The 14,447-nt window shown below is 35.6% G+C and overlaps 1 protein-coding gene across 1 annotated transcript in view; it reads right to left on the bottom strand.

Moving 5' to 3' along the window:
- Positions 1–14,447, bottom strand: part of CFAP54 (cilia and flagella associated protein 54) — a 291,990-nt gene that overhangs the window by 160,529 nt on the left and 117,014 nt on the right. The window contains exons 27-32 of the mRNA XM_032416199.1: positions 13,244–13,372; positions 11,429–11,543; positions 8,934–9,023; positions 8,428–8,554; positions 3,614–3,728; positions 2,748–2,848 (exon numbers count right to left, since the gene is read on the bottom strand). Of these exons, the coding sequence (XP_032272090.1) occupies positions 2,748–2,848; positions 3,614–3,728; positions 8,428–8,554; positions 8,934–9,023; positions 11,429–11,543; positions 13,244–13,372 (677 nt within the window). The remainder of the gene's footprint in view (positions 1–2,747; positions 2,849–3,613; positions 3,729–8,427; positions 8,555–8,933; positions 9,024–11,428; positions 11,544–13,243; positions 13,373–14,447) is intronic.

Raw genomic sequence — 14,447 nt, 5'->3', positions numbered from 1 at the left:
AATGTACAAAGGATCTAAACAAAAAGTGCTGAGAACAGAAAAACCCTAGGGTCTAATAAAAACATGAAAAGATGCCTAAACTCATTACTAATTAAATAAATAAAAATTAAAATAATAATGACATAAAATTTCACAACTCAACAGTCCATAAAAATTCAAAAATTTGATAATATCGAGTGTTGGTAAAGATGCTGAATAATGGAAACTTGACACACCACTGATGAAAATTTAAGAGCAACTTAGCAATAACTAATAATGTGAAAAATGTTCATATCTGGGGAACTATACTCTTCAATCAATGAGAGATGAAGAATACAATAAATGAGATTAGAAACAGGTTTGATGCAATGAACAGCAGGCTGGAAAAAGAAGAGGAATGAATTAGTGACCTAGAAGACAAAATAATGGAAAATAATGAAGCTGAACAAAAGACAGAAAGAAGAATTATACAACACAAGAATAGACTTAGGGAACTCAGTGACTCCGTCAAATGTAATAACACTCATATCACAGAAGTCTCAGAAGAAGAGAGAGAAAGGCTGGCAGAAGATTTATTTCAAGAAATAATAGCAGAAAACTTTCCTAATCTGAGGAAGGAAACAGACATCCAGATATAGGAGGCACAGAGAAACCCCATCAAAATCAACCAAAGCAGGCCAACACCAAGACATATTGTAATTAAATCTGCAAAATATAGTAATAAAGAAAAAACCTTAAAAGCAGCAAGATAAAAGAAGTCCTCAACTTACACAGGAAAGTCCATAAGACTACCCAGAAATTTCTCAAAAGAAACTTGGCAAGCCAGAAGGGGGTGACATGATATATTCAAAGTACTGAATAAGAAAAATCTGCAGCCAAGAATACTCTATCCAGCAAGGCTATCATATCAGAATAGAGGGAGAAATAAAAAGTTTCCCAGACAAACAAAAACTAAAGGAGTTCATGAGCACTAAACCAGCGCTGCAAGAAATATTAAAGGGGACTCTTTTGAGTAGAAAGGAGAGACCAAAAGTGACAAAGACAAGATAGGATCAGAGAAAATCTCCAGAAATGACAAAACAAGAAATAAAATGGCAATAACTACATACCTATCAATAATTACTTTGAATGTAAGTGGACTAAACAAGACCCATCTATATGTTGGCCATAAAAGACTCATTTTAGACCTAAAGACACCCGCAGATTGAAAGTGAGGGGGTGGAGAAACATTTATCACGCAATTGGATGCCAAAAGAAAGTCAGAGTAGCAATACTTATATCAGACAAACTAGACTCTCTGTTTTGTATTGTTTTTTTCCTGCTTTGTTATTTAGGGTAGTACTGGCCTCATGGAATGATTTTGAATGTGTTCCCTCTATTCTATTATTTGTAAGATTTTGATAAAGATTGTCATTAATTATTTTTCTTAAATGCTTGGTAGAATTCACCAATGAAACCAGGTGATCTAGAACTTTTCTGTGCTGGGAGCTTTTTGATTCCTAATTCAACTTTCATTCTTGTTATTGGTCTAAGAAGACGTCCTACTTCAAGATTCATGATTCAATCTTGGTAACTTGCTTGTTTTTAGGATTATCTGGGTTTTTTCCTAAGTTATCTGATTTCTTAGCACGTAACTGTTTCTTTTTTTTTTAAGATTTTATTTATTTATTTGACAGAGAAATAGAGAAAGAGCACAAGTAGGCAGAGTGGCAGGCAGAGGGAGAGGGAGAAGCAGGCTCTCCGCTGAGCAGGGAGCCAGACGTGGGGCTCAATCCCAGGACCCCAGGATCATGACCTGAGCTGAAGGCAGAGGCTTAACTGACTGAGCCACCCAGGCACCCCTGTACATAATTGTTTCTAATAATCTGTTACCATACTATGTATTTTTGTGGTTATCTGTTCTATTTTTTTTCTCTTCTGTTTCTCATTTTGGTTTTTGAGGCTTCTCTCTCTTTTTTTTCTTAGTTGATGTAGTTAGAGCACTGCCAATTTTGTTTATTTTTTTGGAAAAACTGGTCATTACTTTCAATTTTATGTTATTGCTTATCCTGGTCTCTATTTTATTTATTTCTGATTTTTCTTTGTTATTTCCTTCCTCTGCTAAATTTCAGCTAAGTTTCTTCTTTTTCTAGTTCCTTGTGGTTTAATGTTGTTTATTTGAACTTGTTTTCTTAATACAAGCATTTATAGCATAAAAAAGTCATAATTTAAATCAAGAAAATAAAGCAATAATCAAACAATAGTAGGCAAATGCAAAGTGAGAGTGGTTCTATTAATATGTACATGTTGCTCTTAAAATCCAAATCACTAAACAGATAAAGACATTTTATGTATATAATGAAGATAAGATATAAAGAATATATAAGAATCATAAGTTCCTACTCATAAAAATAGAAGCTAAACATTTTACCACGATAAGCTTTATGGTTTCAGTTTTTTTGAATAAGAACGTAAGGACCACCAATAATGAAAAGTAATTTATGAACTGGTCTTTTAACCACCCTATCTAAACCACTCCTGCCACCACTTCCACCCAAGGCCAGTTACTCTATAGCCTATCATCCTGTTCACTTATTTTATAAAATGTATCAAAATTTTACCCTGTCTTGTTTATTTGTGGATTTACTTATTTACTGTGCTCCTGTCATTAGTATGTAAGTTCCCCAAGGGCAGTGATCTTATCTATCTAGTCCACCACTATATCCCTAGTTCCCAAAATAATGCCAACCACATAGTAACATTTACTGAATTAATAAATCAGTCAATACCTTTCATGTTCCACCATTTCAGAAAAAGATGGATTTTTGGAAAAAAATTCTCTTAGAGTTTCCTTTCTTTTACTTCTTTTTCTTGGCAACAGTTCTATAGTCTTAATAGGAGAGATGACAAAAATGTTACAAATTAAATCTAAACTCTGAACACAATACAATTTATTCATACTCTAATGCTTATCTCTTGACATTGAAATACAGTGATTTCTTTATACCCCTCAATTAAAATTACTATCAAAAGCAACAGGGGCGCCTGGGTGGCTCAGTCATTAGGCGTCTGCCATAGGCTCAGGTCATGATCCCAGAGTCCTGGGATCCAGCCCCGCATCGGGCTCCCTGCTCAGCGGGGAGCCTGCTTCTCCCGCTCCAGCTCCCCCCCGGCTTGTGTTCTCTTTCTCGCTGTGTCTCTCTCTGTCAAATAAATAAATAAAATCTTTAAAAAAAAAAAAGAAACAAAAAAATTTATGATTATAAAAATATCCATGTGATAACTTAAGAATTATAATGTACTGGGACACCTGGGTGGCTCGGTCGGTTAAGTGTCCAACTCTTGATTTTGGCTCAGATCATGATCTCAGGATTGTGAGATTGAGCCCCAAGTCAGGCTCCACATGGAGCCTGCTTAAGATTCTCTTTCTCCCTCTCCCTCTGCCTCTCCACCTCTGCACTTATACATGCATGCCCGCACTCTTTTTCTCTCTCAAAAAAAAAATATATATATAATTTACTGTGTAATAATAAAATTGTCTGTTGATATTTCCTTCTGTTTCATATTATAATAAATTATAATGCAGCCAATCATCTTTAGATACATGAATCTCTTATTTCATTAACTTAAAAATCAAAACTCGTAAGACATTTACCCTTCCAATCTCCATTACTGCAGCTTTGAACTTCTTCAAAGGTTTGGTTGTCTTTTTACACAAAACATTATCCTTATATTTCATTCTTCTTATTCCAAGTAGGGACTCATTCCTCCTAATACAAAAAGATAAAGTCAGTTAAAAGGATCTGTAAGAATTTGCAAAACTATACCAAAGCAATAAATCTTTAATGAATGTTGTCACTGAAATGGTATGAGAAGAATATCCAAAATTATTTGTGTCTCATGCATAAATAAGATTGTGATATTCCTAATAATCAAGGAATAGCTGGCCTCTTGAAAGAGCAAAATGTAAATCATACCATAAAATGTGATGAGAGCTGACGTGTGACATACGAAAAAAAGAATTGGATTGAAAATAAAACATGAACATGTCCCATTAAAACTGAAAACATAATTATGTAAGAGTGACCCTGGACAAGCTATCTTGCTTGCAACAGATTTCAGTCTCTTTGGTTCCATCATGTCCAGGCTCCTAGCCACTATCACCTTCTGGATACCAACAGGTGCTAAGCATTTTGTATACCTACAAAAACTTTTCCCTTTCCCCAATCACTTGTTGAAGTTCTTAATCTCATTTTTTTCAATCTGCCATGGACCCCTATGGTAATTCTTCAAATACTGTGAAGTCTCTTATTATCCCTCCTTCTACTGATACTTATCATTTATTTTCCCTGCAATTTATATATTTTCTAAAATTTATATTTCTTTGAGTAAGTACTTGCTAATACCAGCAAATCCCTGCTTTCATTGGGGTGCCTGAGTGGCTCAGTCGGTTAAGTGGCTAGGAGCCTGGACATATTGGTTAAGCGCCCAACTCTCAGTTTGGGCTCAGGTCATGATCTCAGGGTCCTGGGATTGAGCCCCAAGTCAGTGCAGAGTCTGCTTGTCCCTCTCCCTCCCTCTCTGTTTCTCTCTCCACTCGTACTCTCTCTCTCTCAAGTAAATAAAATAAAATCTTAAAGAAAAAAAACAAACAACCCTGCTATCACATGATAAATGGGGTCCAAAACCTTAAATTGAATAAAATGTAGGGTCACATCAATACAAGGCTAATGAAAAGACTGGGTGAGTCTGGATAGCTAGTTACACTGGAGGTGGCGATCCACCCTCTACAACTTACATTTTGAAACTGGTTGCCTGCCGTTTTCTAAGCAGGTTGGTCTCTTCCCTACCTCTCCTGACTCTCCCACCCCCCAGAATGCTTGAGCTGGTTGCTGTTATGGCAGAAAGAGATGGGAAGGAGAGGAGGTCACAGATAAACACTTGCCATCCTCCTATCCTCTTAACATTCGCCTCCATGCTCTGAAGAACTCTCACCTCCTGAATCAATTAAACTCCTCCACTTCTCAACCTCTTCACAGAATTCTTCCTCCTAGCCTTTTATTTTGTTTATGGTATGTTATGAAAATGGTATTTTAAAATTTTTATGTAGTCAATGCTATCGATCTTTGATTTCATGGCTTATTCACTGTTTTGATTACTTATATTACTACCTTTTTCTAACGTGAAACATTGAATCCCAATAGCTATCTGCCTATTATTTCACAAACAGAACTCTGTTATACTTTATCTGATAATACAAATCTCTCTTTTGCTCTTTTTCATTTTTCAAATATTTTTCATTATTCTACACCATTCCATAAAGCTAACATGATTGGAGTTACATTAAGCCAACAAATTAATTTGAAGATAATAGAAATTACAGTAGTCCATCTGCCCATCAAGTGCATTACAAGTAATGCACTACGTCTCCATTTATTCAAGTCATTTTTAAAAATATATCTTAGTAAAAATGTTTGGTCTTCTTTTATTAGCCTAAGTCCCCTCACAAATCCTGATAAATTTAATCCTATGCTTCATAGAAATGGGATCATTTTTCCATTATTCTTTCTAGTTTATATAGGAAAGCTATTGGTTTTGTAGCTAGCTATCCTGTGGAATTCTACTGTTATTTCTGATAGTTATCAGTCAATTAGCTTAAGTTTAAAAAAAAAATTATTATTTGCAAATACCAATCATTTTATCTCCCTTTCAGAGTATTTCACTGTGGAATTCATTTGACAAACATTTTTGAGACCCTATTATGTGATAATCACATGAATTCTAATCCTAATTTCTATTTCTTATTTTAATGCACTGGCAAAAATTTTCAGAACAATATTAAATGATAGAGGGAAAAATAAGTTTCCTTATTATAAAGCTTAACATAAAATATTCTTCTAATCCTAGTTTGCCAAGAATGGTTGTTGAATTTCACCACATGACTTTTTAGCATTTACTATAGGCTCCTTTGCCTACCAGTAATAATTACATTTCCAGATTTCCTACTATATTTATATTGATAATAAGATCTACATTTTCAACACTGAATTTACAAGCTATTTTATGAATTTTTGTTTCTATATACTGCTAAGACTGATTCATAATTTTCTATTTTTTTAATTCTTTTTATAAACCTGTTAACAGAGACTCCTGTGATAAATTTACTAGCAAACTTTATACCCATGTACTGAAATAGCTTTATGTAAAGTAAAACTTATTTGGTTCCTTTAAATATGAAAGAACTAGCCTTAAAAAAAATCTGAGCCATTCAAATTCTTTTTAATACTTCAATTTTTATAATTTAAATTTTTCCAGATTATCATCACTTTCAACTAGAAATTTCAAATTTATTCATATTAAATTATATATGCTGCTATCTAATGTTTGTTTAACCCCTTCCAAATTTAGAATTATTACTTCTTTGAATTACTTATATTTCACTTTTTCTTATTATGCTGGAAACTCACCTAATTTATTAATATCTTCAGAGAACCAGTTCTAGCAGTTATCAATTATTTTTTTTTTAAGAGAGTGAGCACGAGCAGGGGTGGGGGTACAGAGGGAGAGGAAGAGACAGAATCTCAAGCAGCCTCCCCGCCCAGCATGGAACCATTCAGGGGCTCAATCTTACAACCCTGAGACCGTGACCTGATCTGAAATCAAGAGTCCGAAGCTTAACTGACTGAGCCACCCAGGTGGCACCTTCAATTAAATGATTTTAAAACCAAGTTATAATTGTTTAATTTCAACTTGTATTTTTATTTTCTTTTTTCTGCTTTCTTAGATCAATTTTATTTTTCTAATTGCTCGAGTTCAATAAAAATTCATTTGATTTTATTTTTCTTATTTAGTAATACAGGCTTCTAAAGCTAAGAATTTCTAATTGCTGTTTTGAGCAAATTTGATACTAGGGTTTCTCATCATCATTACTTTCAAAAGTCTCTATACTTTTGGTTAGATTTCTTTTTTGATCCAATAATTATATATATGGCAGTAATGTATTTTGTTATAAAATTTCAGCTTTATTACACTGTAAGAGAATGTGGTCTTTACAAATTTTAGTCTAGGTTATGTACTGAGCCCTATTTTGCAGCTTAAATACTACTTTTTAAAAAATTTAATGAGTGCTTTAAAGAGTGTTTAGTCTCAATTGGCTATATATATTAAATTAATCTTATTAATTATATATATTTTCTGTGTCCTTTTTATTTCTTTTTAAACTAGCATGTTAAACTCTCTCAATATTATTATATTTTGTCAAATCAGCCTTGTCTTTTCAGCAGTTATTTCCATATACATGGATTTTTGTTATGTAAAACATGAAAATTCATGAAATATCTTCATTGTGATTTATAAGCATTATTGGTAGAATCACCCACTTTGAATGTGAAAAGGTAGAATTGAAAATAAGTAACAAAGAGATTGTTCTTTAAATGTTACCAGGACAACTGATAAACTGGGGAACCTAAAGTTTAATTTAAATCCCCATACCAAAATAAATTCCATATGGATTAAAACATTAAATATAAATCATGAAACCATAAAAGTGGAAGAGAATACAGCTGCACATTTGCCTGTTGCAGAATACTTTCTTTGTGTAAAAATATGTTAAGCATACGAACATAAAAAGAAAATAGATATTACTATCAAGGTAGAAATCAAGGTGTTCCATCTGCTCCTCCTCTATATTCCCTGATTTAGAGAAGAGCATCCTAAAACATCTGCTCAGCCTAGAAAATTGAAATCATTACCTTTGTTTTGAACTCAGTCATACTGCTCAATCTCCAACCTTGAGTCTTTTGTTACACCACTGGGTTAATGCTTCTAAGCCACTCACTCTGCTTTCCTCTTTCAGAATATCTATTATTCTTACGTTGGACCTCCACAGTCAGCCCTCCAAATTTCACTGCACACCAAAAGTGTCTTCTGCTTCTCTCTGGTATTAAGAATGTGATTTACAGCTTCCAGACTTCTAATCTCAGCTACGGTCTTTTTAGTTTAATAGCACTTTCTGTCTAATTCTCTGAATACTATAACCTGTTTCATTTGATAAAAGCAATTTCTTCCTTTATCATTTGAGAATATGAAGTACATATAGTCCAAGCTTTTGTTCTAATAAATGAAGTGCCTGTTTTAGGAAGAATGTTTTTCTATATGTTTTTATGAGAATGTTTCTCTTTTGCTGCCATTTTTTAAATAGACCTCATGTGATTGATGTTTCTTTTTACTAAAATGAGAGATAGGTCTATGCCCAATGGTGAAAGAAAAGCCCAGTTGTTGGAAGAAAATGTTTGTTTGTTTGTTTGTTTACATACACAGACACAAATCCTCACTATCTCCTTGGTGGCTGTTTACCCCACCCTAGGTGTATACCCCATCCTCTCTTTCATCCACCTTATATATCTTAAAGTAACAATGTTACCTATCTTTTAAAATTGTAAATATTAATAAAATATATATTACAAATACCTTTTCAAGAAGTCATAAACAGGATTTGTTATCTCCACCATAAGATGAAATTTTTCATCATTCATACATTTTAGCATCACTTGCGTAAAGAATTCTAGGAATCTAGGTCTCTGCTTAAATTTCATAACTGTGAAAACAAAGAAGTGTAGCAGTAAATGTGGCAAGAACTCCTGTCTTTCTAAGATCAAATAATCCTTTATAGTCTATATTTATTTTTCCAAATATCTCAGTGTTGAAAAAGAGTCCATAAAAGTTAACTCTAAATATGACAAGTTAGGGATCATAAGGGACCAAAATCTTTCCAGATTTTAAATCACATTACTGGACAGTCAATATTCTGCATTATTCTGAATGGGCAAGAATGGTCCCAGGGTCCTGGGATCGAGCCCCACTTACCTTCTAGGTAAGAGCCTAGAACGGTGAAAGCTTTCAGACATGACAGAACCCACAGAATAAATGACCTTCAAAACTTGAGTGAACAGCAACCACACATTCAGGTCACCTACCTTCTTTTACAGCGCCTTTGACCGACCAGTTTAAAACAACAGGGTAAAGAAATATAGGGTCCTCTGCTCCTGACAGTTCAGCTGTAGCATCTAAGGTTTAAAAAATTAGTAAGTTGTAGGTTCCATGTAGCATGAATTACCAAAAATGAAAATTCTTTGGAAGGAACAAAACATAGGAAAATGCTCAAGTATTCATTCTAAATTATGTGCCTTCAAAATGTCAACTATATCATTATATTTTGGAGTTTAAAAAATTCAGTGATCTCAATTATTTTCCTTTCATTTTAACCCCTAAAAGCCAAGGAGTCCACCACCAAATAGGTGAAGAGTGTCCAGGGCATGAGTCTCTCATATTCAATAGCTGTCATCTATCAGCAAACCCCAGACTCCGAAACCTACCAATTATGTTAACTTGATCTTTACAAAATTACCTTTAAAAGACAGTAAAGTACAGAATAATGGACAGCCCAGCCCCTGGAGCCAGGCTGTCTGGGTTCAAATTCTAACACAGACGCTTTTTAGTTATGAGACCTTGGGAAGTTACTCAAAATCTCTGTGCCTCAGTTTATCTTTTTTTTTTTTAAATAAAGATTTTATTTATTTGACAGAGAGAGACACAGCGAGAGAGGGAACACAAGCAGGGGGAGTGGGGGAGGGAGAAGCAGGCTTCCTGCGAAGCAGGGAGCCCGATGCGGGGCTCGATTCCAGGACCCTGGGACCATGACCTGAGCCAAAGGCAAGACGCTCAATGACTGAGCCACCCAGGAGCCCCTCAGTTTCTTTATCTTTAAAATGAGGATAACAGTACCTTCCTCATATGGTTCTTATATAAGGGTTATATGTATATGTATAAAACACTTAACATAGTTCCTGGCACACAGAAAGCACAGTATAAAACTATTATTTTTATTACTGTTTTGTTATTAAATCTATTGTTTAGCTAGTAACATTATGTTGTTTTTCTTAGTAAAATGTTTTTATTGATAATATGAAAATAATTCACATTTCTAAAACACTTTACATTTTGGGGCACCTGGGTGGCTCAGTCAGTTAAACATCTGCCTTCAGCTCAGTCATGATCTCAGGGTCCTGGGATTGAGCCTGCTCAGTGGGGAGTCCGCTTTCTCCCTCTGCCTCCTTCCCTGGGCTCTCTCTCTCTCTCTCCCCCATGTGAATAAATAAAATCTTTAAAAACATAAATCAGGGTACCTGGGTGGCTCAATGGGTTGAGCATCGTCCTTTGGCTCAGGTCATAATCCCGGAGTCCTGGGATTGAGTCCCTCATCAGGCTCCCTGCTCAATGGGGAGCCTGGTTCTCTGCCCCTCCCCTGGCTCCTGTTCTCTCTCTCTCACTCTCTCTCTCTCAAATAAATAAAATCTTTAAAAAAATAAATCAATAAAAAATAAAACACTTTACATTTTAAAGAATGTTTAACAAGACAATCACACCTTTCCCAAAGCTAGGTTTACTGGTTATGTGACTAATAGAGCATTGGGTTCAATTCATAAATTCAACTTGAAACAGACCTGGAACATACTGAGAGAGAGAGAGAGAGAGAGGGAGAGAGAGAGAGAGCTATCCAGGTTAGGGAATTCTGAACCCAGATATATCTGAGGCACACAATAAGAGAGGTGAAGTAGGGACACCAAATTCTATGAGTGGAGTCAGCTCCAGAAAGGCTGAGGGGCCAAAAGTGGAACCTCTGACTTGAGAAAAATTTAGAGAGAAAAGGTACTCTCTTGTTCTTCTAGAATATTTGAAGTACCTGCTTTTAAAAAGTGTGATAATATTTATCATCACCAGAAACTAAATCAATTTCTTAAGCAGATTTCCAAACTGCAAACTCCAAAATTCCAATCACTGTGTTAACATTGGTCCATTATGAAATTACCATTTGGCACAATGACCTAAAATTAAACTACTCTTTCACTTGAGTAGACCGCGGTTCAAATCACTTACGCATTAACACCCTCCACGCTATCCTTTTATTTCTCAGTTACATTTTTGCCTTTAAAGTAGTGATTCTCAATTTTGTGTCCTCCTCTCCAATATATGTGGCAACATTTGCCTTCCACGTGATTGTCGCAGCTGGCAGGATGGTGTGCCATGTATCTATAGGTAGAGGCCAGGGATGCTGCTCAACATCCTATGGTACCCCACAGCAAAGAATTAGCTGGCCCAAATTGGCCATAGTGCCGAGGATGAGAAACCCTGCTTTAGAATCAGAAGATTTAGGCTCAAAAACAAGCCAGCTATGTAATCCTAAATAAATCACTTAATCTTTATGAACCAGATGAGGTGGGGGGGGGATGGGGGCAGTGGTTAATAATCCGTTATTAACAGAGTATTGTTAGGATTACTGGCATAATGTAAAAGCACCTTAAAGGATTTACCAAATGTTAATCTCATCTTAATCCTTTTAACAAAATATTTTCTGATTTTAAAAAGCATAACACTAAACAGAAGTCTCTAGAAAGGAAAAAAAAATGACTACATTGCTTTGTCAGTTTGAGTAGGTGTGTCTCCAACAAGGCCAGCTGTTCATTCATTTTTTCAGGTAATAATATCTGCTGTGGCTTCTTCAGCTTGGAAGACTTCTTAGAAGAACCCTAAAAACATTGGTTAAGTGTAAGAATGTACCTCAACATGTTTCAACAACTGTCACTTTCAAGTAATAATCTTTAAATTATTATTTCATACTTTGATGCTTGGTAGACAAAACTATGATCTACATGGCCAAGTGATATAAATTAATAATAGTAATAGTCATTTCATTCTAACTAAATGATAAACATCATACTCAGTGTTTTATATAAGTTGGCCAAAATATTTCTTCTCTTCCCTTCTCCCTTCCTTCCAGTAACTTCCACCCCCCCTAACTAGCACCACCCCCTTCACCTAATACATACACTCTTCTGAAAGCAGATGAGGGTCGAACTCTAAAAAATCCTCAAAAGAAAATTCCCAGCCTGCCCTCAGCAATGTATTCCTTTTTCATTTTTCTTTTTTCCTTTCTTTTTCCCTGAGGAGCTTCTTTACCACTAAGCTAATTGCCTCTGCTGCTTTGCCTTTCAGTGAAACATAACAAGATCGGCAATTAGTGGATTAAGCATAGACAGGTCTGTGCTCAGGCTCCCCACCATGTTTTCAACAGTCTGAGCCTGAGAACTGAATGTGTTAATGTCTCCTGTTCTCCAAAAAAACAAAAAAACGAAAAACAAAAAAAACCCTCCCAAGCCCCTATAGGCTTAAAGGGACCTTGAGTGGCTATAAGGAGTTCTGACTCCTATAAATTCGGTATTAGCTTCTCAGTCCCTATAGTCTTAGAAAGAAGTAGCATGACCTTCTGCTGGGCTTGAGGCTCCATGGAAAGAGGCAAGGAGTCCTGTCCTACAATGATGTAAAGGAACAGGGTTGTGAGTCAAGGCCTGGGTGACATAAACGGCCCAGCTGATGGACTCTGAGAGTGAACACACTTGGTGAAAAAGCCCTCAAATTGCATCCAGCTTAATCAAAACTCTCTCTAGACAAAATAACCCCCACCCCCCAAAAAGGATTATGGCTAAAAAAAAAAAAAATGCATCCAGTAAAACAGTGGTGATTTTTGAAGCTTTTTGCAGCAAGCAAACACTTAACATATAATTCAGCATATAAAAGAGACAGAAATGGGGCTATCCCAACGGAAACAGAGTCCAGGAGTGATAGTCTCTACCCCCACCCCAGTCAGTGAAGGGGCTTCAAGTGATTCCTAGTGCTCCTCAGAAACCCAATAAACAAGGCAGCATTTTATAATTTGATCCACAAAAACACATAACCACGTGGTCTCAAGAAAAGGCAATAAAACAGGTTCTATAAGACCCATGCTTGGGAGGCAGATATTAAAAAGCAGTCTCAGACATTAGCAGTCTCATAAAGAAGACAATTTAGGTGTCACAATGAGTTTAGGAAAAATCTACTGTGAACAAAGTAAAAAGCTCTGACATGTATTTACTACATTTTATAACCCGCCCAGAATAATAAAATCTTCAATTTGGTAGAGACTTTAGAGGGCTTTGAGTTCCAAGTTCAGCTGGGCGTAGGAAGCTATCAATGCCTGACTAATGATCAGTACTGGTGAGAGGGGGGCTCTTCAGTATTCTAGCAGGAATTCCTTTAAATAAGGAAGGTCTTCACTATATATTACTTTTTGTTTATATAAATATGACAAATTTAAAACTGATCAATAGTCTAACACATTTGCTAATACTATATGACCCTACAAAGACTCAAATAAGTATATGTTTTAAGATGAGAAGCAAAAATCAATTACCTCCTCTTGCATTTCTTCTTGGTCAGACACACCAAAAAGAGATTTGCAAACTGATGTGATGTCCAACATCTTTTTTCCATAATTTATAATCATTACTGCCAGGTCATATTCTTTCCATGAACGCAGAATCTAATCAAAAATATTTATTAATTACCCCTGTTGGAAACATTTGTCTATTTTCAAGTGTCATCGACCATCTTTCATAAATTCACAAGTCCCATTAATATTTTGAGTCTAAGAATTCCCCTGATTTTGTTAAAGAAATTGGAAATTTACCTCCAGATCCTATTTCCCTACAATTAAAACTGCATGATTCCACTGCTTTAAATAAAGGACAAATAACAAGATTATCTGATCAATTATGAATTCCCCATATTTCTGGGACATATAGCCATACATGTTTTGGTGTAGGAAGTTAACAATTAAGAAAATATTTCCACTTAGAAGATCCATTTTAAAACAAAATCATTCTAAAAAGGCCATATAACTACCACCTCCTGTCTTGAGTTGCTTTCTATGTGAAATGCTACATTACTGACATCATAATGTCTTTAGTTGGGGGGGGGTTATATCAGTAAATGATTTAAAAGATATTCTGGCAGTGGACTAGACTAGAGATGAGCTGTTTTGGGCAGATTCTCTGTGAACCCTAGGGGAAACAGACACTGCAACCATAAAAAGGGGAGCCCCTCTCATCCACAATTCGTTACTAATCACTATTCTTCGGCCTTCTCTTGCCAGGCCCTTGCCTACCTCTCTAGAGTACACCACTCATTTCCTTGTACTTCAAACTTACAAAATACTGAGCCGAATATAAATTCTGACACTTGCCATGGTTTCAGGACTTCATGCCTTCGTACAGCTGAGGCATTTCTCAGAACAACTTGCCCCCCTTATTTATGTAGCTTTACCTGGTCATGAAAACCTGGGCTCCAGCATCGACAGGAAAAGTTTCCCAGGCCAGCAATCTAATTTGCATATACCCTGCTGTAGTGAAGCATCATATGAAGGGGACGCATTCATGGTGAACCACATAGGGTAATTCTTTAAGAGTCTAAATAAGCTTGTAGGGATTTGTTAGATGTAGGTGTGTTCTGTCGAGCTGAATAACTTAGTATTTAAGATAAGTAACAACTGTTACTTCCCATGCAGGGAAAGGATATATACGTGACTAGTTGCATAAATCTGGTAATACCTACCTGAT

This window comes from Phoca vitulina, unplaced genomic scaffold, assembly GCF_004348235.1.
Source record: "Phoca vitulina isolate PV1807 unplaced genomic scaffold, GSC_HSeal_1.0 scaffold19, whole genome shotgun sequence".
Classification (NCBI taxonomy): Eukaryota; Metazoa; Chordata; class Mammalia; order Carnivora; family Phocidae; genus Phoca; species Phoca vitulina.
The sequence above is the reverse complement of the archived record's forward strand: the minus strand, read 5'-3'. Positions and strand labels throughout refer to the sequence as shown.